Source organism: Brassica napus, chromosome C8, assembly GCF_020379485.1.
Source record: "Brassica napus cultivar Da-Ae chromosome C8, Da-Ae, whole genome shotgun sequence".
Classification (NCBI taxonomy): domain Eukaryota; kingdom Viridiplantae; phylum Streptophyta; class Magnoliopsida; order Brassicales; family Brassicaceae; genus Brassica; species Brassica napus.
Genome location: NC_063451.1, coordinates 27,422,757 through 27,446,669, shown reverse-complemented (window position 1 = coordinate 27,446,669; position 23,913 = coordinate 27,422,757). Strand labels below are relative to the sequence as shown.

Sequence of the window (23,913 nt, the reverse complement as noted above, 5' to 3'; positions counted from 1 at the left end):
TGGCTTAACATCAATTGTTGTTGGCTAAAGAAAAGATCATTAATTGATATTTTTCTAGTCAATCTATTACATTTTTAATGAATAGATTAGATCTAAAGTCAGAGATTGAATGATCAAATTCTTTTTATACAAAAGTTATCAATAAAATATTATCAAATGATAAATCCATAGTTCATAAATTGAAACTCTTAACTTAACTGGATGACTATTCGGACATATAGAAAAGCAAAACACATCAGTCAACAGTTAAAAAAGAGAGACAAATAGATCGAATAGTAAACAAAAAGGGATTCAGAATTCTTATCAAAATGTTTTAAATATTTACTCTTCCCAAATATTACAAGGTGAAAAATCTCTCTCTGGTCTGTAAAAATCGATCGGTTATCACCGGCACCGATTATGCAGCTGTAGATCCAAAACAGTGACATCGACAAATTAAATAGGTGCAATCACTTTTATGGGATTTGATGCGTGTGGTACATTTCAAAGAAGAAACAAAGCCGACTTCTACATACTTTATTCTTTTATTTTGTCTGAAAATAATGACTTCTTCAACATCAACCCTAGCTTACACTTGACTGTGAACTCATGAACCCTAAAGACAAAGACAAATATCTTGAGTTGCAAGTAACTAAAATAGTGTTTCAAACAAACATTAACATGATCTAAGATGATGCTGACGCAGCTTCAATTGATTTCAATACATCCCCTTGAACACCGGATTAGTTCGGCATATGCTTGCTCCACATTCGTCATACTCCTCTTTCGTTCTGCAACTCTTCCATAACAAAAAAGAAGAAGCACATCGATTGTTTCAAACCAATCAAACCATGAGTCTGGTTTTCCTAAATAAAGATGTTCTCTAAACCGTTCTAGTCCTTTATAACCGGTGACAATTCAATTCAAGTAAGAAATTCACAAATAGCTTGTTTACATACCGCGAAAAACTCAGGAGTTGATGAAAGCACGGAGCCTCCAAACCAAACTGCAAACCTCTGGACCGGGTGGCTCACGACATTAACCTCCAGAGGTTGAGACTGTTGTTATAAATATCAATACAGACGAAACAGAACAGTGGTTAATATATAACTAACATAGGCCACATATATCTGTTTCTTTTATTTTGCAGACATCAAATATTTTACCGTGATTTCACCACCGGTACGTGCGTTATTAGCAAGAACACGAGCATCAACAATCTTCTTGAGATCTCTTTGTAACCTTCTTCCGAAATCTTTGAACATAGTTGAACCTCCGGATAATACTATATTCTGAAATGATTTTCACAAATTCATCAGTACCAAAAAAAGGTATACGCAGAATGGATACATCTGACCAAACTTGGTGTTTCGGACCTTATACAAAGCTCTTCGTGTGTCAATTGGTGCAGACTGGATACACTTGTCTATTACAGCCGGTAAAGAAGTTATAAAGTCATTGCTGTATATCTCTGGATTAAAGAAGACCTGTAACACACAAAACCTCAACATATCACCGGTAATAACAAAAGAATTGATAGAGCATCAACATTATTCAGTAATCAAAACAAAATGCTAAGAACACTGGAATTGCCTTGGTTATAACTTATAATGCACCAATAAAGAAACATGGTCTCCGATTCTGGCCATATCATCATCCTAGGAAACAGAGAAATGGTAACAAACCTCGGGTCCAAGGAACCGTTCATATCCCACATCACAAGTGTACGGCGCACCAGTCTTTGGCTTAACACCTTTCCATTGTTTGACATACTTTCCTGGTTCTTTGTCGTGTTTATTATACTCCTGCAACCATATCAATTTTCATGTGTTTAAAAGGCCTTTTCAGCATACATGCCAGTAATCAATCATTATAAAATTAGTATTATTTTAACTTAAAACGTCAATCATTATAAAATTAGTAAGCATTACCTTTACTATGTCTGAACTAGTGTAGCAGTACATTTCTTTCACTTTACGGGCTACATCGAATGAATCTTCTGGTGGTATATTCTCACCTCTTTCCTACAGTAAATAAGGAAATGAGAAGTTCCATGAACGTAATACATCAACTTAAACCAGTAAACACCATACCAATTATAAACTATACACTAGTGCATACCCGCATGAGTTGCTGGATAAAGAGGGTGACATCTTTGCCAGCAATTGGTATTGACTTGATACAGCTACTAATAACATAACCTTCTGCAACAGGCACAACACGAGTCGCCCCATCTCCAACATCCACCACAACCCCTGTCATCTCACACTAAGAAGAACTGTAAGTCAAATAAATAGGCGAGCATAACAATACAGAACAAAAGACAAGATCTTTCAGTAACTCATCCCACTTAAAACAAAACTGAATAGAGTATAATCAACTATTGACAACATGGAAAGGTTCAGACAGCCCACAAGCAAACATAACAGATCGTTACTATCCCAGCGAACAACACAAGAACATGTAGAAAAGACAATGCATCACCTAGGCACCTACCTTTGATGTTGTGTACCCAGCAGCCAGTGCAAGCACCGAGTTAACAGCAATGTAAAGTCCAGGAACATTAAAAGTCTCGAACAAAATCTCTCCAGTGTACTCTCGACTCTCAGGAGGAGTAAGAGGGCTTTCAGTGAGAAGAAAGTAATGATCCTCCGGATCACATCTCAAGTAGTTGAACACACACTGCTGCCAATACCTTTCCATAGCATCCCAATCCTCAACCTGACCATGCTCGATCGGGTAACGAAGATTATAAGTGCTACTAGACCGAGACTTCGCAAGAGCTTCGTCTCCGATAAAGAAGTCCATATCAGCCGCAACGCCAGCGTTGTGCTGTGCCGCCCAAGTTCCCTTTAAAGAACTCTTGGGTTGGCTCAAGAAAGACTCGTTGGCTGCGACTACCGTTGGAAGAATAAAACACGGTTCTACATTGCCCGCGAAGCCCATTTTCGTGTACCTGCAATACGCAAAATGAATCTGGTTGAGGCATTTTATCGAACACCTTAACCGCATGATTGTAAAAATCGAAACTTTACGTACCCCGTTCCGTTGTCGATGACAACGGCGGGTCGAGAAGTCGGATCCATTACGCCGGAGACGGTGGAGGATCTGCGAGGTGAGATCCGAAACAGTGTCCAACGGAAGAACGATAATTGATACTCGTAATCCCTCAAATCTCGATCTGCCTTGCACGATCAAGGATCATAAGAGAAACCTCTGCTTGCTTCTTGTTCTCGCTCCCCTCCGTCAATGGAAGTTGAGTTTCCGACAAGGTGCCACGTGGTTAAGACAATGGTCACCGTCGTCGGTTTGTGCTTTGAATCTTTTTATTATCGTCCTAATGTTAATTCGGTTTAAGTGAACCGAACCGAATCGAAACCGAGATTGATTTAAGAAACCAAACAAATTTCAATCAAATTGAACCGAATTCAAATGGAAAAAACTATTAATCTTATTGATTACGATGTCTTAGTGGAAGACAAGACGAGAGCAATCTTAGGTCTCAAGTGACCACGACGCTTCAACCATCAGCAAAAGCTAGCACCTGTGTCTCTCTGAGTTTTTGGATTCTGATGATGCATTAAAATATGGGAAATTAGGTGATATAACCAAACAAAAACCCATAATTTATTATATAACCAAAATTATACCCTCTCCTCTTCTCTCTTACTATCTCTCTCTACCCTCTTTGCCCTTAAAATATTATAGATGCATAAATCATTTATGATTTTATAGACTCTGATCACTAGAAGATATAAACTCTTATGGTTTGTAGAAACACGATGGATGATGCATGCATGATAATTCATCAGTTATTTTGTTATAAGTTATCATGCAAGATTAAGATGCATTTTTTCAAAAAAAAAGAAAAAGAAGATGCATGCATGCATGATTAATTTCTTTTACGGTTCACACACAATTTTTTTTTTTTAACGGTGATTTATTATGACACTATATTTATGAGAAAGATTACATAGACAATCGACAACCGACAATACTATTTGCCTGATGAAAATCTACGCCTAACTGCATTATCTGAGTCGTCCTATGAAGATCTATTCCTGATCAGATTTACTTGCACCATGTTGAATCTTCCTTGTAAATCTTTCTTTTTGTAGTCTGCATTAGTAAATTGCTTTTCTCCGGAACTTGAAACCTGAATTTCCTGTAATATGCAAGAAATTGCATAGTCTGGAGTTCGAACCCCAGACCTGAGTGTAGAAACTTTTAAACCTTAACCCATAGGCTACGGTGCTTCCACGCTTCTGCAATTCACAACATTTCGCTATATAAAAGTAGAAACTACCTCTATATTCATCCGATCCTTTTAGCTATATGATTTTGATATGGTCCATATAAACCCTTCTATGCTTCGATATTCCACCTTCAGAAACATTTCCACGGTTCATGAAAGGTATATTGTGATTTTTTATCGATCTATATATTTCCTATTATATACTTCAATAATTGTACATTAAGGGGCTGTTTGTTTCTCTATTCAGATGAACCATCTGGATGATTCATCTGAATGAGTTTTAAAATTTTAGGTTTAATTTTGAAAATCAGGTGGCTGATCCAAATTGGATCATCTGGATGGAGATGAGTTTGTCAAAATGGTGTAATGCTATTAAACGCCATGTAATTAACAAATTACAAACTCAAACCTAATATCATTTTATCACTTATGAAAAACGACAAAACCACACAAAAAAAAAATATTTTCCCACCAAAACTACAAAACACATTTTTCTGCCAAAATCACAATTTTCCGCCAAAACCGCAAAAACACGTTTTCCCGCCAAAACCATAAAAACGTGTTTTCCCGCCAAAACCGTAAAAACGCGGTTTCTCGCCAAAACCGCAAAAATGCATTTTTCCGCCAAAATCACAAAAACGCGTTTTCCCGCCAAAACCGCTAAAGCGTGTTTTCTTGCCAAAGTCGTAAAAGTGTGTTTTCCCGCCAAAACTGTATAAATGTGTTTTCCCGCTAAAATCGGAAAAGCAACGTTTATCCACTAAAACCATAAAAACGGTTTCCTGTCAAAACCGAAAAACGTATTTTTTCCGCCAAAATCACATAAACAGGTTTTCCCGCCAAAACCGCAAATCGTGTTTTCCCGCCAAAAACTGCAAAAACGCATTTTCCCTTCAAAATCACAAAAAATGTGTTTTCTCCCCAAAATCGCAAACATGCGTTTTCCCGCCAAAACCGCAAACATGCGTTTTCCCGCCAAAACCGCAAACATGCGTTTTCCCGCCAAAACCGCAAACATGCGTTTTCCCGCCAAAACCGCAAACATGCGTTTTCCCGCCAAAACCGCAAACATGCATTTTTCCACCAAAACCGCAAAAAATGTGTGTTTCACGCCAAAACCGCAAAAATGCATTTTCCCGTCAAAACCGTAAAAACGTGTTTTCCCGCCAAAATCGCAAAAGCACATTTTTCCACTAAAACCGTAAAAAGTGGTTTCCTACCAAAACTGCAAAATTAAAATAATTGTGAAATGCTAATTTTAATATAATTTCAGTGTAAATATATTTTATACTAAATAATAAAAGTTAGTATAGTTAAAATTAGTATCAAACATATGATTAAATCAAAGCAATGGTATATTTATAATTTATTTATTAAACTCATCTGGATGGAAATATAAATAAAGAAACAAACATAAAATCCATATTTTTTTTGTCAACGATTATATTAAAAACGAAAAGGTCTAAACGATTACATCCGGAACTATGCTCAACAATAACAAGATAATAACCGGAGGGATCCTCGACGGTTTGATGAATAACATAATGCAGAAACAAAACAACATAACAAGAGATACTTGCTCGACAACAGGAGAACCGTGGGAAATCATCAGATATATCTCTGATTAGGTTACTACCACGAGCACATAATAGTCAGAATCGACATTGAATAAACCAAACAACAAAGTTTGGAATGAAGCGGAACGAGCAAGACCAGCTCTAGTTCCGACGACAAGGCTCTCCGAAGAGACTAGGTGAATCTAAACAGTAACAGAGAGTTTAAAAATCATGGATTTGGCGCTGATGAACAAAATGGCTAGACCATGAAACCGAATAGTGCTAATGACAAGAGAGCTACTACACACTTTACTGACCTGTGATGGCTGAACAAATAGGGTCCTTAGCTTAAGCAAAACATCACTCCTTTGGGCTAGGTGAACCCTGGTTGTACCGGTTGAACAATCTGATAAAGGAGACATCTTCACCTTCATGGAGACTCTGAAACTATTGAACTTTTGTGGCGGAGTGGACATTGAACTCAGTACTACACTTCGGACCTCGACATTACCGTGTCGGAACCAGCAAGGTATTACCAAAATACATCCGACCAAACAATCCACAAATCCAATCAAACTGAAAGCGCTTGAGTCCTCATTGGGTGACAGAAGCAGAGCATCGGGTGGTGGCCATATAAATACTCCAGAGAACAATGACGGAATTAACCCACCACATCCGGTGGGATTCGTCGATGTAAACCAGAGCCTATGGAGGTTTCGTTGTTGCTGAGCACTCGGCTTGGATCTGGAAGAGTGTCTACCTGATAGCGTTGAGGGAGTCAACACAGTGGAAGAGAGAAGGTCGGTGAGAGCAGATCTGGCGAGCTTTCCTTCAGAATTAATGGATCTGGCGTTTCTGTTTATACTGAGAGGAGCTACGATGAGGACGCGGTTAGGAATGGTGGTGACTACGAGTTGAGCGGGAGAGTTGTTGACGACGAAGTGAGCTTGGGAGGTGATGATGAAGAGAAGAGCGGGAGTGGAGGTGACTACGATCTGGACGGAGGATATGATGATGATGAGAGCAACAAGAAATCCAACGAGAAAACGAGATAGAGACATAGAGTGACGCGAGACGATGACGGTGGAGAATGAAACGCGAGATGATGACGGTGGAGAGAGAAAGCTAGAGGAACGAGCAGACGATGGAGATAGACAAATGCCGGAGCAGAAGACCCGACGCCGGTGGCCGGAGGCCTTACCGGCGTTGAGGAAGAAGCAAGCTGACGGCGCCTCGATTGTCGTACGCGATGGTTCATCTACATAGAGAAACGAACAGCTAGTAAAATCTGGATGGATCATTTGGATGGATCATATATTATAGATGGAGCAGTTGGATGGAGATGATAGATGCAGAAACGAACAGCCCCTAAAAAATAAAATGTGAATTTTGACCAAAAATCACATCATACAACTTTATAAAACGAATTGGGAATATTTAATTATTGGTATTTTCAATTCTTTCTTTAGTATAGTGAATTGCCAAAAAACATACACCTATGTCAGACAGACTCACAAAAGACATGACAAACAGATTTTGCATATTTTGGGGAATCATTTTTCTTCTTCATTTTCCAATAAACACACAATTCGCATTTGTCATCCCAAGACCTTTACCTTACGTCTCCAACAAGAAACGTCACATTCTTCATATATAGACCAAGTTTGCACGAATACAGCAAATGTAAGTCCTAAATCAGAACAGGAAATGCATGACACATGTTTCCACCAACACAATTTAAAATTCTCAAATATCTCTCGAAATAATGAGATCATTACAAACAAAAAACATAGATTTCAGTGAGTGGAACTTACAATGTCTTTAACAGAGCGAGTCTTTAATCATCTTTCTCTCTTCGATATATCTCTTGCGTTGTTGGGGCTGTTTGTTTTCTGTTGTTTGCGTGAGAAGTTAACCAACAAGCACGGGCCAATGCTGTGGCCAGTGTTCGGCATTACCCTAGAGTTTTTCTTTCATAAAAATGATGTCTATGGATGGGTCACAAGGTCTTTAAAAAAATCCCGAAACACGTTTCTTTACCGTGGGTTCTGGCTTGATGGATCTCATGGAGCCGTGACTTGTTCTCCTGCCAATGTTGAGTACATGCTCAAGACCAACTTCAAGAACTTCCCCAAAGGTACCTTCTTTAAAGACCGGTTTAAAGATCTCCTCGAGGATGGTATTTTTAACGCTGATGATGAGTCCTGGAGAGAGCAACGACGGGTCATCATAACCGAAATGCATTCAACTCGGTTCATGGAGCATTCCTTTCAGACAACACAACGTTTAGTAAGGAAGAAGCTGTTGAAGGTTATGGAGAGTTTCGCTAGGTCACAGGAAGCTTTTGATCTCCAAGACGTGCTCTTACGCTTGACGTTTGACATCATCTGCATCGCGGGTCTTGGAGCTGACCCGGAGACTCTAGCTCAAGATCTTCCTCAAGTTCCATTTGCTAAAGCTTTCGATGAAGCAACGGAGTCTACGTTGTTTAGGTTGATGATCCCTCCGTTTATATGGAAACCAATGAAGTTCCTTGATATAGGGTATGAGAAAGGTCTCAGGAAAGCTATTGACGTCGTGCATGGATTCGTGAACAAGATGATTATGGATCGTATCTGCATGGTCAATGATGAAGAGACGTTAGATAATAGATCAGATGTCCTTACAAGGATTATTCAAATAGAGAATAATAAAAAGGGTAACAAGATTGGACCTTCAACTATTAGGTTTTTTAGACAGTTTTGCACAAGTTTCATTTTAGCTGGACGTGACACAAGTTCTGTTGCGATTTCATGGTTCTTCTGGGTGATACAAAGACACCCACAAGTTGAAAACAAAATCATCCAGGAGATCAGACAAATCGTGAAACAGAGAGGAGATCCTTCAGACAGTAGTCTCTTCACGGTCAAGGAACTAAACAACATGGTATATCTACAAGCAGCAATTTCAGAAACTCTAAGACTTTACCCACCAATCCCTATGGAGATGAAACAAGCCATTGAAGATGATATGTTTCCAGATGGGACGTTTATAAAAAAGGGTTCAAGGGTTTACTTCTCTATCTATGCCATGGGAAGGATGGAAACAATCTGGGGTAAAGACTGTGAAGAGTTCAGACCAGAGAGATGGATCCAAGCAGGGAAGTTTGTTAGTGACGACCAATACAAATATGTTGTGTTCAATGCTGGGCCTAGGCTGTGTCTAGGGAAAACATTTGCTTACTTGCAAATGAAGATGATAGCTGCTTCAGTCTTGTTAAGGTATTCAGTCAAGGTTGCTCAAGATCATGTGGTTGTCCCGAGAGTTACTACTAACTTGTACATGAAGTACGGTCTCAAGGTGACCATCACGCCAAGGTTACAAGAAGAGACGAAACTAGAGTCATGTTCCATGTAGAACGCATTTTAGAATATGTATAATAGAGTTACTCAGTTTTCATGATTAATACTAAACCCACAATTTATGTACCACGGACGCACAATTCAAAGGCGGATAGTCTAGCACGCAGTGCTCGAAATCAATCGTCTTTCGTCGTTCACATGGATGCAGATCACCCAGTTTGGTTCACAGAGTCAGTATGAGTCTGTATTTTGATGACAAAAAAAAAAAAAAAAAAAAAAATACTAAACCCACAATTTAATCATCTCTTAATGAGAAACGTATAAACTTGTTTTGGAGTAACATCTTCTGAATACATCTCATAACAATTGGTTATATCAATCTATTTTTGGTATATTTAGCAATATATCCCCAAAACTCATATTATATCAACTCATACCAAGTCTCATTTGATTGTCCCAATAGCAAATTTTCTGTTTAAGATATCGGTTTATTAAATGAAGATGAAACAATTATAGATTTAAACAATGCTACAACATTGTAACGTTTTCTTATTTTTTTTCTAATATCAAACTATATTTATTCTGATTAAATAAATTTTATAATAGGTTTGACAAGCCAAAGAGCTTTGTAGCAAATCCGTATTGGGAGACAAATTCTGCAAAGACGAGAACTATTTGTACAGCTTCTGGCTCTTCAATGGTCTTGTGGCTTTAATGATCTTAAACCACTGGCTCATTGGCTCACACGAACTATCCTTGCTCAGACACTTGCAGGCATTAGCCACGATATTGTTGGATGCGTCCACGTCAAGGCAAAGAGAAGTCTTGCACTACAAGAAAACAGCGGCATACTGAGGGAAACAATCGTCGGTATGTCGTCGGAATAACGCTATTCCGACGATATACCGACGAAAAAAGTCCTCGGAAATAACTCCTCGGAAATTCATCTTTCCTCGGAAATTCCTCGGAAATTTCCGACGGAATTCCGAGGAAATTCATTTCCTCGGAATATTCCGAGGACTTTTTTCGTCGGAAATTCCTCGGAATATTCCGAGGAATATGTCGTCGGAATATTCCGAGGGATACACTTCCTCGGAATATTTCCAAAATTCAAAAAAAAAATTATAAATTTATTTTTTTAAATTGAAATTCAAAAATATAAATTAAAATTGAAATAGAAAACATATTTAAAATACAAAAAATAATAAAATAGTTTTTATAAATAAAAAAATGTTTTATAAATACAAAATCAGTTTTAATAAATATAAATATTTTTATAAATATGAAATCATCTTTTTATAAATACAAAATAGTTTTTATAAATACAAAAAATAATAAAATAGTGTTTATAAATAAAAAAAATGTTTTATAAATACAAAATTAGTTTTAATAAATATAAATATTTTTATAGATATGAAATCATCTTTTTATAAATACAAAATAGTATTTATAAATACAAAAAATAATAAAATAGTGTTTATAAATCAAAAAATGTTTTATAAATACAAAATTAATTTTAAAATATGAAATCATCTTTTATAAATCCAAAAAACGAATTTATATACAAAGAACGTTTTGTATATTTAAAAATAGTTTTTATAAATACAAAAATAAAAAAATAGTGTTTATAAATCAAAAAAATGTTTTATTAATACAAAATTAGTTTTAATAAATATAAATATTTTTATAAATATGAAATCATCTTTTATAAATCCAAAAATCTAATTTATATACAAAAAAGTTTTGTAAAATCGAATTTATATAAACGTTTTGTAAATACAAAAATAATAAACAATTTATAAAAAAAATTCTAAATCAATTCAACACAACCAAATCACAATTCTAAACCTGTTACACAACAAATCACAATCCTACCCAATCACCCTAACAAAAATCTATCAAAAAACTTCTAAAATCATCTAATCTACTTAAAAACCTAACAAATAGGACCTAAGAGAATGGGATAAGGTCCTTACATGATTTGTAAAGGAATGGAAAGGATTCGCCGGAGAGATCGTCGCGAGAGAAGGTGGAGAACGCCGGAAGGAGAGAGAGATCGCCGGAGAGGAAGAAGAGAGAAATGGGGAAGAAGAGAGAAATGGGGAAGAAGATGCGGTTCGAGTTTATAAAACCTTGGTTCTGACGGATATTTTCCGTCGGAATTTCCTCAGTATTTTCAATTTCAATTTTCGCGAAATATTTGGCGGCTTGTTTGCCCGGTTAAATGAAAATATTCCGAGGAAATTCCGACGGCCACTTAAATATCCGTCGGAATTTCCTCGGAATATTTTCATTAATTCGAGGAAAAAGAATATCATGTGCATGTATTTCTATTAATTTATATTGTTCCTCGGAATTTCCTCGGAATATTTCGAGGAAATACCGAGGAACTAGTGTTTGGGGTTTCAAAACATCAATTTTTTTTGCCGTATTTCATTTCTTATACAATTGTAATGCATACCATTGAAGATTCTTTGTATAGATGAGCATAAACCATGAAATAACAAATTTCAAAACGAATTGTAAGTATTCCCTTTACCGTTCATTAAAGTGTATAAGTGTTTCTCTTATGTTGTGGGAATTTCGTTCATACAATCGGAAAAGTGTTTATTATAGGGTAATGAACAAATTTTTGACTTTATAATGAACGTAAGACACTTAATAAGGGTTATATAGGTGTTATTCAAACCGCAAAACGTTGTTTTCGGTTTAAAAACCCTATTTCCTCGGAATTTCTTCGGAATATTCCGAGGGAATTCTGAGGAAACCCTTTTCTTCCTCAGAATTTCCTCGGAATATTCCGAGGAAATTCTGAGGAACTAGTGTTTGGGGTTTCAAAATCTTGAATGTTTTTTTATAAACGGACCGATCGATGTATTTATGTCCAAAAACGCATCGATCGATCACTAAGATGGACCAAAGCGTAACAATGTGATCGATCGATGAGATTATCCCATCGATCGATCAAGGATCTCAAGTGTTCCTCGGAATTTCCTCAGAATATTCCGAGGAAATTCTGAGGAACTAGTGTTTGGGGTTTCAAAATCTCGAATGTTTTTTTATAAACGGATCGATCGATGTATTTATGTCCAAAAACGCATCGATCGATCACTATGATGGACCAAAGCGTAACAATGTGATCGATCGATGAGATTATCCCATCGATCGATCAAGGATATCAAGTGTTCCTCGGAATTTTCTCGGAATATTCCGAGGAAATTCTGAGGAACTAGTGTTTGGGGTTTCAAAATCTCGAATGTTTTTTTATAAACGGATCGATCGATGTATTTATGTCCAAAAACGCATCGATCGATCACTATGATGGACCAAAGCGTAACAATGTGATCGATCGATGAGATTATCCCATCGATCGATCAAGGATATCAAGTGTTCCTCGGAATTTCCTCGGAATATTCCGAGGAAATTCTGAGGAACTAGTGTTTGGGGTTTCAAAATCTCGAATGTTTTTTTATAAACGGATCGATCGATGTATTTATGTCCAAAAACGCATCGATCGATCACTATGATGGACCAAAGCGTAACAATGTGATCGATCGATGGGTATATGTCCAAAAACGCATCGATCGATCACTAGTTCGTCGGAATTTCCTCGGAATATTCCGACGGATTGATGTTTCCTCGGAAATTCCTCGGAAAATTCCGAGGATTTCATTTTCCGTCGGAATGTCCGTCAGAATACCGATGTTTTCTTGTAGTGTTGTCACTTGTTGTCGAAGCTAAGTGCATCCTAGAGGTGGACGTAGTCTTCCATATGGAATCGGGACTTGAACAACTTGTCCGAGTCATCGTGACCTTGTTTTTCGGTCCGTTGCTCTGTAAACACAAATGCTGGTTTTTGATTCGTAGTTGTTTCTTAGTGTGGCTCCATGGTTCGGAACTGTTGCACGGACCAAGAGTAAGCATTGTCTTGTCATTGAGGGACCGTACTAGGCAGAGTCCGGTTAACGGATGGAAAACCAGATTGAAGGCATCAGTTTTAGGGCCCGGTCCTAGTAACCAAATCAATTTAAAAAAAATCAAAATTCAACCAAATATTGTAATGACTGAAGCAACTATTTTTCTGTTAACAATGAACCACCACATCTTGTTTAAACTAGTAAATATTGCAACATATGTATTAAAAACAGGTTTAACTCACAATCGTTCAAATCTAACATTTTGAAATACCACAACTATATAGGTAAGAATTGTTTATGTAAAAAAAATCACTGTTAGATTATACTATCACCTCTGATACCATATTCGTAATAAGTCTAATTCACAGGAAAAAATTAGCGAAAGAGTGGAAGATTAACTCATCACTTATATATTGTCCAAAATCTTTTAAGCTTATCCGATGTTGGACTCTAATAATATGTAGTACCTTGAAGTGGAGATTGAAGAAGAGAGATCTGTTGCAAGAAACTCGAGTTTCGAACACTATTCCAATCCGAATCCAACGCACCATAATACTCAATCATCCCAACAACACCCTCTCTTAAGTAATAACTTCCGGTAAGGGCCCATAGCGACCAGTCGACATCATTTTCAGCCGCCCAACCACTTAAGCATCCGAGATAGCGATTATCATTAGCGTTTCCTCCTCTTTGGTCTATACCGAACTCGCTAAGAAACAAGGGAAGGCCTTTGTTGAGGAGAAAATTGCCACGGTTTCCTAGCCGTTTTAGAACCCGACCGCAGATATCGTTAGGGTTACTTGTCGCCCACAAGTTACCGTCACTGAAAGCATACCAATGGAGCTCGAACACGAGTTTTCGGGTGAAGGATAGATTTACGGGTCGCGACCTAACGAAAGAGAGATCGGCGTCGAAGTTGAGACCGGACAGGATTACAAGTACGTTCTTGTTTGCTGAATGAACTGCTTCTGCTCCTTGTTGCATGTACCTACGTACATTACAAGAAAAGTATTTAATTCGTCATAATTAATCATTTCTAACCAAAAATACAATAAAAACAACTTTAGTTTGTTCAAAGTCAACTTTCAACCTAGAACTTATTTTTATATCAAATTTCTTAAAATCATTAAAAATCCAAAATACTTTTTTTTGTCTGAGTATATCCCATTGGTTTTCAATAATGACTGCTTTCTAAGACATTTTTAATAAATTAATAGATTCATTTTTATTTTAAAATCTCAAAACAAAAACAGACAGGATGAACTTAGTTGAAGAGTCTTTACTCGATAAACTTTTTTTTTTTGAAAAGCATTACTCGATAAACTTTATAACTAAATTTTATATGTATGTGTATGATATATATGAGTGGCTAAGTAATAGTAGTTATCATACTTGAACCAGTCGTTAACGTTTTGTTTAGGCCCTCTAAGTTCATTCCTTAGGCTCATGCCAACGACATTAAAGACGCCGTCGAATGTAGCCGCCATTTTTCTCAATGCGGCGGTCCATACGGTGGGATCGAAGAACTGGTCACCGAAGAAACCGTTACCGTCGTCGTTGGCACAGCACCACCCTGGTTTGGTTAGGTGGTTGTCTAATATAACCATCACATCGTTGTTTCCTAATGTAGTAACCACCATCTGCACAAAAGAGCATGAAGTTTAATTATTATCATTCACATTTCATTTTCACACTTTCTTATAACATGATTGTGGTCTCGGTTAAGATTGGTGGTTCACGTGGGGGGGTTGATCTTCTCATGGCATGTGATATTTCCATTATGTTTTTATTTAGATGAGTTTCCTTGTTACACTCGAAATTTCGACTATTAAAATATATATGACTACTAATTAAGGAAGTTATCGTTTGTAAATTTTATAATATCCGTAAGACAAATTATTTACTGAATATATACGAAATAATACTAGAATCTTGATTTGCAAAGTTTGGTTGGATTGATGTTTGATGGTACATGATGTCGGTATGTCGGATATGTAACTTAATACGAGGTTTAACAAACTACGACGTACACGTATTCAATTTGAAGAAGAGCTCATCTGTCTAATGAACACGTCAACTCTTGAAAGATCTAAGCACCAATGTAAGCAGAACTTTAGAAAATAAAACCTCATATTTATTGTGAAGTTATTTCTTACAACACGAACAATTTTTAGAGCGAAAAATTGGAGATATAAGAGTACCTTGAAAGCTTCAATAAGGGAGATATCAATCATGGATGGGTTGTTAGTTTTGAAGCCAACAATGTATCTTTAAGACCAAAGCTTTGAAAGGATTGTCTCACTGTGACATTGTTAGCCAATGTCTCATTAGTCATCAAATCCAACGGCCAAGTTAACCTAACACAATTGAAACCCATTTCCACTATCTTCTTGGCTACGGCGTCCACCGGTTGCTTGCTCAGACCTTCCGCCACCACGGGCTGGAAATGCGATGGCCAGTTCACACAAGCTAGCTTCACTCTCTGACCGTTCTCGTCGACAATCCAACGGGAACTTGTGGAGAGAGGATAAGCTATGTTTGGGACAGTGTGTTGTGCAATGTATGAGGAGAAGAAGCAGGTGAATGTGAAAATGCGAAACATGTGTTTTGGCTTGATTCTTGTCATCGTATGAAGTTGTGTTTTCTTGTTTCTTTTGTGTGTTCGAGAATCATTTGGACAACAGTCTTATTTATAGTTGTATCGGGAGGGGCAGAGGGAGTAAATGTATGTCATTAAAAATGTTCTTGCTTTACTATTCACCTATATCATTAATTATGTTCTAAGTTTTAACATTTACGTTAATAATAGTTGGCTTCCTTTCTATGTTAATCAATGTAAGATATATCAGGATACGATTCTTTTAACATGTGTTTTCTTGGAACTAGCTAATGTTTATATTTAAACTATGAGAAGTTTCATAAAAATAGAGTTCAACGTAATACGTTACCAGATTCAAAATTCATAACTAGCTGTCATGTAAACATACTTACGCCAAATATCCTAAACTTACAAAAGAAATGTCGCTAATTGTCAAAATACTAGCATGCGTGCGTAACGGTTCTGGCAAAAATCATTGATTCTAAGACAAAATAGCCGCTTCACCCTTGAAAGATAGGTTTCCAACAGGCAAAAATTTGAGCAGTATATTCAGCACATTGTCTTTTCAATTTAAAAATAAAATATTTAGTAATCGATCAAAAAATAAATCAAAGTTCAACTTGTAAACTATTTATATGAAGTTGTTAAGCATAATCAAAATATTTGAACCAAAATTTTAATATATGGTTTTGTTTTTAAGCACCGTAAAAGTTTCTGAAATGTAAAAAAAGATTTTTTTTATTAATGTGGATATCCCGAACCTATGGAATGGTCTAGACTAAAGAAAATCAACCCCTAACCTAGCTAACATGACAACTTTTTCTCTAATGGACCACTAGACCAAACCACATGTGGTTAACAGATGTTACACTGGCTTGTTTTAAAAGGATGGGAAGGAGTGGTGAATAGTCAACCCTATGTTTTTCTTAATCTCTGAGTAATAGGAGATTAACCATAAATGGATTATAAATAACTAAGAATAATAGACCCTATGATTCTTAAAAAAAAATATTCAGTAACCAAATATTAAGAAGTTGTTACCAAAACAAATCATATTTTTAGTGGTGCAGAACTTGAAAGAGGTCAAGAGCAACTTCATTCCCGGTGATGATCTTGTCATTTGCTTCCTTCTCAGGCAATCCCCAATCAAAGAAGTAAAGCAAATTCAACAATCCCAATTCAACGATGGTAACCCCCAATGCCATCCCTGGACAAATTCTCCTACCAGACCCAAACGGTAAAAGCTCAAAGTTCAATCCCTTGTAATCCACAGAACTATCAAGAAACCTGTCCGGGTTGAACTCATCTGGATTTGTCCACAGTTCTGGATCACGTGCAATCGCGTAAGCATTGATCAAGATCTTAGTTTTTGGGGGAATATCGTAGCCTTGGATCTTGATGTGAGTCAACGTCTCTCTTGGGAGCAAAAGTGGAGCTGCTGGGTGTAACCTCAATGTTTCCTTAACCATTAGTTTGAAGTAATGAAGTTTGGTAACATCTTGTTCTGTGATTCTCTCTTTCTTGTTCCCAAGCGTTCTCCGAATCTCGTCTTGGACTTTCTTCATCACTCTAGGGTTTCTGATTAGTTCAGTCATTGCCCATATCATTGTGGAGGCGCTAGTGTTAACTCCCGCTATAAATATGTCCTGGTATATAACATAGGTAGCTTGTGTTACAAGAAAACAAGGACTTTGTTACACAAGAAAGATCCAAAATGTTACCGATATCATTCCTTTGAGATTATCTGTGGTCGGCTTGAAAGAGTCTCCATCTTTGTCTTGATTCCTCATCATATCGATCATGACGTCAATAATATTAGAGCTCTCTTCTACTCTTCTTCTTCCAGGCTTAAGATGATCATCAAGAATATTCTGAAGGAAACTGTCAACTTCAGAGAATATACTCTTTAATCTCGTGTTCTGACCGGAGACTCTATCGATGAATCTACCGAATCTTCCAGGAAAGAAGTCAGAGAACATAGACGTCCTCGTGACTGATTCACACTTTTGCACAAACTCTGCGATGCTATCTTCATCTATGAACTCACAGTCCTGGAGATTTAACCTAAACCCTATCCTACAGATTATACTCGCGACTAAGGTGAAAAGGGTTTTGTTCAAATTGACTACAGATTGGCTCGAAGAAGATTCAGACAGTTTCTTGACCAACAAGTCACTCTCTTCCTCTCTGATATACCTAAAAGATTGTAGCTTCTTCATGCTGAAGAGCTCGATAACAGCGAGCTTTCTCAACGCCTTCCACTCCTCACCGTAAGGCATGAACCCTATGCCTTTGCAGTTGTAAGAGATTGTTCTGGTCCCGACGGTCTCTGGTCGGCTACAACACTCAAGGTCTTGGGTCTTGAGAACTTCCTCTGCTGCGTCTCTCGATGAGATCACGACCACGGGGACGTATCCGAAGCGGAGAAGCACGACTGGTCCATACTTTTGGGTGAGATTTAGACGGTTCCTTGGATGTAACTCTCGGCGTTGGTGTAAGTTTCCGATGATGGGAAGCTTTAGTGGACCTGGAGGAAGATTCCATTTAGAGGGCTTGAGATTTTGCAAGACGATCAAGACTAGGGGAAAGAGGAAGAGGAAACAGAGGAAGATTAACATGTTCGTTGTCCTGTTTTCTTGGTTCTGTCTTCTTCTGTAGAGTCTTGGAGTTCAATAAATAAAATAAACGAAGCTAGGCTAGGCAATACCTGTCTGTCAGAGATGCATCAGATGTTTTGTTAAACATGAATTATTGATCTGATTTGATTTGGTTCAGCTCATGTGTCGCTGTCGACAAAAATCCAAAATTTTAAAGTGACCATTAAAACAAGATAGCCTAATCTTCACTTGTTTTCATTATCAGGGGTTGGTCCGCCCTACGGACGGGTGAATTTACATTAAAATTATGTCATATTAAAAAATATTAATTTTATATGACATTTGAAAAGTTACTTTAAATTGAATATAAAAATATAATTTATTTTCTAATTAGATTAAGTATATTTATTTTGCTAACATTTGAACTTTGTTTATAATTCGTACGTGTTTGGATTTTTATTTATTATCAACTATATCTTATAACATTATACTATTTTATTTTCGGTATTCATTTCACACAATTTTTAATGGAAATACATTTTTTTTGCATTTGCATGAGAATTAGTGGCATAATGTTGGCCCCTTCTCACGAAGGTTATGCTTCTCCTGTCTTTTTGATTTGGTTGTAAAGCTTGTGAGGTGGTTCTTCATTGTTGGTTGTTTGTCCTCGATTAGTTTGACTGTCTCTTTGTAATCCTCCTGTGGTTTTTAGGTGGTTGGGCGTTATCTTTTTCTTCAATCTTGAATTTTTTGATTCTTGAATATAGGTTTCGACTTGATCCTTTTCTTCGAATGCCAGTGTCTAGGTTTTAGTCTCCCAATTTTTGGGATCTAGTTTCTAAGGATATTTTTGTTTTCTGCCAACATATGCATTCTAACTTGTCTTTCACCTGCTTGGTATTTTCAACGAATGAAATATATATCAATTTGGGGAAAAAAAAAACTATGAGTTTGGTTTTATGAATGTATTGTATTTATGAGCAGTCCATGTGCGTAAAGGTTTATCTTATTATTTTGTTTTTTTGATAAAAATACTTGCCGGCAAATGTTCTTTGATGGATGCATTGTTACGTATAGATGAAATTCATATCATTTGATGTTTAGTACGTTACAATGAATTTTGTGGGTGAATTTTTAACACTTTGACAGTGTCAGCCATTTTTATGTTTTCTTTCTAGTAATATGGCTATTTAAGATTCATGTGAATAAGTAAACAATGTATTAAGTAGTGAGTGACATAAACTCAATCAATAAGCTCTATAACTGTTTTATTATCTTCTTCCCAACTATGGTGTCATGCTTACAGAGAATATATAACAGTTAGTATATAGCAATTACTCTATTTAAAAATTTTACATGAAATAAAATCTTACATTGTGGATAAAATTAAAAAAAAATAGAAATTTTGTTTAGCTTTCATGCATTTTTTGCTATTTGAATTTTATACAACATAAAATAAATAAAATGATAATAGAAACTAAAACAAATTCAAATAAAATAAAACTAAAATAGCTGAAAATTTAGAAGATTTTTTTTGATAATTACATTTAGGGTTTTATTTTATTTAAATTAAAGAAATTAAAATATAAAATACTAAAATAAAAGGATAAACTAAAATTTTATTTTTTACTAAATAATACTGTTTTAAAAGATAATTTATGAGCATGGCACATTGTTGGCTGCTCCTAGGCCTGGGCATTTCGGGTATCAGTTCGGTTCAGTTCGGTTCGGTTCGGGTATTTCGGGTTTTGGGTAGTTCGGATAGGGGCTAGAGGATCCATTTAGTACTTGACCTATTTTCGGTTCGGTCCGGTTCGGATAGTTTCGGGTTCGGTTCGGATAGTAAATGTAGGAACCGGAAAATATCCGGAAAAGTTCGGTTCTCATTTGGATCCGGTTCGGGTTCGGATAGTTCGGGTAGTTCGGATAATTTGGATAAAATTTCGGTTATTTAGGGTAAATATGAAATAATTAGAATGATTTAGATAAAATTTTTGGATATTTCGGATTACTTTGGATATTTCGGATAAAACTATCTGGATAGTTTCGGATACTTTCGGGTAGTTTGGATACTTTATAATAATTTAGTTATCCTCAACTATTTTCAGATACTTTTAATAGAATTTTAAATTAAAAATATATATTTAGTGATGTTATATGTGTATATAATTAATATTTTTATATATTCGGGTACCCGTTCGGTTCTCGGTTCGGTTCGGTTATTTCGGATATAAAAATATAGGAACCGTTCGGGTATTTGAGGGTATTAGTCCGGTTCCGGTTTTGGGTATTTTGGTTTGGTTCCGGTTCGGTTCTTCGGTTCCGGTTATTTTGCCCAGGCCTAGCTGCTCCTTTGCTCGAATATTTAAGTTTTGTTTGTAAGTTGTCGGCTAAACTGCTAATACATGTTCCATCTTATTGTTCTTTCAAGCTAGTGCTAACTTTATTTTGTAGGGCATTTATTAGTAGTGCTTGTAACATCATAACATGTATTGTGTTTGTTAATGTTGTATTGAATTTGAGCGAACTCATATTCACTATAGATTCCAAAGTGAAGATATCATAATGCATTAATCCACTTTTTTATAGTTTTTTAATATTTGTAAATTTTATAAAAGCTAGAAAGAAACTCATGCAAATCTGTTTTCGAGTCTTTGTTTCGCATTTTGGATTGTAACGACAATGCTTGTCGCTAATACAAACTCTCCAGGTCACTTGCTAGTTGCTACACACACATGTTCTCTTCTCCTCCTACAATTCCCATGAGCACCAGGAGTGAAAAAATGGCAGACCGACATTACATCTCTGCTAATCCATCATTTTACATCTGAAGCTGAACATTTTGAGCTTTCTCATAATGAAAATAGTCCAGAGAAGCAGCCGTAGACCACAAATGAAGATCTATCTGACACAAAGCTTTGTTTATGACATCTGGAACTGACCATGATTTTGTGTCTCTAGATAATATTTTTAAAAGACTCATCTTGTTAGCCTAAAGAAACCAGACACATGTAAAAACGATTTTAAGAAGTTGTTGTGGTGTTGACCTTCTAACAAACCAAAGCACAATCAACTTGAGTTTATATGATAATAAAAAAGACAATGAAATCAGACGTGTACCAAAGAGCCAGACTTTAGGATGAGGGCGACTCTTCGTTCCTCAAAGGAGTACTCAATAACATCAGGCTTTTCTGGATGCAATCTTGCATTGGTTTGGTCCAGTTTGCATCGGGACAAATATTGTTGCTGGTGTATATGGGATCGGAATCTTTGCTCCGACATTCTCTTCGGTGTCTTCATCATCATCATCATCATCATCATCATCATCATCATCATCAGTATCAGTATCATCTCTTATTCCAAACTTCTTATATTGTAGATGTTCTTGACCGGAGTGGCAAATGAAGACATCTCATATATGGCATTGCTTTTAGGGTTTTTAAGAAGATGTGGTGTTGCTATGTTGGTCTTTGATGCAACCACGGTGGTCGGAATGGGCGAGAATGGTCTGCAAACTAATGGAGATTGTAGGTGTTCACATGGGTTCATCGACTATTACTTTGGGAGAAGTCCAACAACATCAAGCCCTCTTCTTCCTGCAGGAAAATAAAATATTTCGTTCATCAATTAAAGTAAGAGAATTAACTCATCACTATGGTGATATGTTAGTTTCTGTTTATTGTAAGACTTAAAATTACCAGCTGACAAAGCTCCGTCGATCTGACGTTGATCTGCTTTCTTGTTAGTTTAGGAGTCTGGTGCATTCCTCTGCTCCCAAGGAGAGTTGACATTCCATGAGCCTTTTTACCACCAAGGGGTTTTGATGGGCTCGGTTTTGACCTGTAAAGCCCCTCTCGTTCTGCTATGAGCTGTCTTTGGAGATTCTTCTGATCTTTTAACATGCAGAAACCAGCAGCATCACATAGAGTTATATTAAGAATATTATAATGGCAAAAATTACTGATGGAAATAAGATAAGTACAAACTTGTTGGCATCGGTGTCTTCCTCTCTTTCCTGCCTGAGCATAGAAAGTACACAGATCTACACACAGAAAAAGAGGATTACAAATGGTCAGTGATGGTATGGGGAACACACACACACACTATCATAGAGAAATTCAGTTCCCTTCACTTTCATCTAACGTAAAATCATTCTTATCAGTCATTAGGAGCAGCTGTCACGAGATGAGAACTTGTAAATTATCCACACCAATTCGGTGTACATGGTCAGAACATTTCCAGCAATAGGTATTAAATTTAGAACAGAACAACCGTATGTGAATCCATAAGATTATAATATTACACAACAGCCAAACCAACATTACGAAGAAAAAGAATAAATATGTTAGAGAAATTGACCAGATCAATAAAATCGGACCTCACCTTTTCATCCGGAGCAGCTTCCGGACTTGCTCTCTGTTTATTGCAGCGAATACTTCAGAGACTTGGGAATGGGAAAATCGGGAGCAGTGACGAATATATAGGGTTTGCAACTGAGGGAAGCGTGACAGTTTCATACTTTTATATTGATATAGTAATGAATGGGATTTATGAGTGATTGTCATGGGACAGAGGCGTTACAGAGGAAAATTAAGATCAGTGATAATGGCAGGGAATTGCATATGAGAGGAAGGAAGATGAAGGCGAAGGGTTTACTTGGCGTTGGAAGCTTCTTTGGGCTACTGGATGAGCCAAACAGAATTCTGAGGTAAAAGAAATAGAAGGGCCCAAATCGAAATCGATATTAAAATAACGTGGCGACATGAATAAATATGATTGGTTGATTTTTTAAAGTGATGCGGCATGTTTTTCCTTTAAGCTTATTCTTCTTTTAGTATCGTAAGATTTATCTTATTTATTTTGATAAAACACTCTTACTTGTCGTAGTTAAATTGATAAAGATTAAGCTAATGAGCCTCAAGCCCAAATATATGAATAAGTAGTTAGATTATATGTTTCTACATGCTTCATTGCTAGAGTAAAACGTTTAGAAGATTTCTGACTTCGGTTCCGTTTTTATAACACTGATTTATTACTGATTTATTACGATATTACAATTATGAGAAATATTACAAAGAAGATTCAACAACCGATAATACTACCTGTCTTATGAGGATCTACGCCTAACTGCATTACATGAGCCTCAGATTTACTTGCATCATGTTGAAGATCATTTGTAAGCTTTTCTTCTGTAATCTGCATAATTATCTAATAAAAACCGTTTTCGCGGAGAATTAAAACTTGAACCCCCTGTAATCTGCAATCAGCAAAAAATTGCATAGCCTGAGATTCGAACCACATACTTTGGTAAAGAAGTCTTTAAACTTTAACCATTAGGATACGATGCTTCCACAACTTTGGTTCCGTTTAGTTTGGTCTGATTCGGTTTAGTTTATAATCCTAGCCCTAATTTCATACAAAGGGTAATTAGTCTAATTACTTTAACGTGACTTCATCCTATTGCCTAGATTTCGTATGATTTTTTTTTTGTTTAATTCGATATAAGGAAATTAACTGACAAAAGACGAATAATATTGAGAAACGCTCTTCTGGACATTTTTTTTTATCTCAAAACGAACAACAATTTCCTCAAAACATCAGCATTAGAAATCTATTATACATAGAAATTTCTTAAAACCTAAAATCTCAAAAAAAAAAAAAATTGAACA

At 36.4% G+C, this 23,913-nt stretch overlaps 5 protein-coding genes across 6 annotated transcripts; 1 reads left to right on the top strand and 4 right to left on the bottom strand.

Moving 5' to 3' along the window:
* Positions 1-422: 422 nt before the first annotated feature.
* Positions 423-3,288, bottom strand: LOC106359325 (actin-related protein 3). Of its 2 annotated transcripts, none has more exons than XM_013799047.3 (9): positions 3,019-3,288; positions 2,476-2,935; positions 2,101-2,247; positions 1,911-2,003; positions 1,665-1,784; positions 1,356-1,466; positions 1,146-1,271; positions 939-1,037; positions 423-778 (listed from the first exon to the last, which is right to left on the bottom strand). In XM_013799047.3, the coding sequence occupies exons 1-9, from the start codon at positions 3,063-3,065 to the stop codon at positions 698-700; spliced, it is 1,284 nt and encodes a 427-aa protein (XP_013654501.2). In that variant the 5' UTR covers positions 3,066-3,288; the 3' UTR covers positions 423-697. The 2 variants fall into 2 exon arrangements, with proteins under 2 accessions (XP_013654501.2, XP_048622334.1); XM_048766377.1 differs by having other exon boundaries at positions 423-770.
* A 167-nt stretch (positions 3,289-3,455) lies between these two features.
* On the bottom strand, positions 3,456-7,266 carry LOC111208892. Its single transcript, XM_022708529.2, has 2 exons — positions 6,108-7,266; positions 3,456-3,548 (listed from the first exon to the last, which is right to left on the bottom strand). Exons 1-2 carry the CDS (start codon positions 7,089-7,091, stop codon positions 3,507-3,509), a joined length of 1,026 nt encoding a protein of 341 aa, XP_022564250.1. The 5' UTR covers positions 7,092-7,266; the 3' UTR covers positions 3,456-3,506.
* A 213-nt stretch (positions 7,267-7,479) lies between these two features.
* On the top strand, positions 7,480-9,504 carry LOC106360187 (cytochrome P450 86B1-like). The gene is made up of 2 exons (XM_048766376.1): positions 7,480-9,243; positions 9,420-9,504. The coding sequence occupies exon 1, from the start codon at positions 7,606-7,608 to the stop codon at positions 9,184-9,186; it is 1,581 nt and encodes a 526-aa protein (XP_048622333.1). The 5' UTR covers positions 7,480-7,605; the 3' UTR covers positions 9,187-9,243; positions 9,420-9,504.
* A 3,994-nt stretch (positions 9,505-13,498) lies between these two features.
* Positions 13,499-15,674, bottom strand: LOC106359324 (glycosyl hydrolase 5 family protein-like). The gene is made up of 3 exons (XM_048766892.1): positions 15,351-15,674; positions 14,441-14,688; positions 13,499-14,036 (listed from the first exon to the last, which is right to left on the bottom strand). The coding sequence occupies exons 1-3, from the start codon at positions 15,672-15,674 to the stop codon at positions 13,499-13,501; spliced, it is 1,110 nt and encodes a 369-aa protein (XP_048622849.1).
* Positions 15,675-16,591: 917 nt separating this feature from the next.
* On the bottom strand, positions 16,592-18,394 carry LOC106360186 (cytochrome P450 71B28). The gene is made up of 2 exons (XM_013799776.3): positions 17,369-18,394; positions 16,592-17,293 (listed from the first exon to the last, which is right to left on the bottom strand). The coding sequence occupies exons 1-2, from the start codon at positions 18,263-18,265 to the stop codon at positions 16,706-16,708; spliced, it is 1,485 nt and encodes a 494-aa protein (XP_013655230.1). The 5' UTR covers positions 18,266-18,394; the 3' UTR covers positions 16,592-16,705.
* Between the last annotated feature and the right edge of the window lie 5,519 nt (positions 18,395-23,913).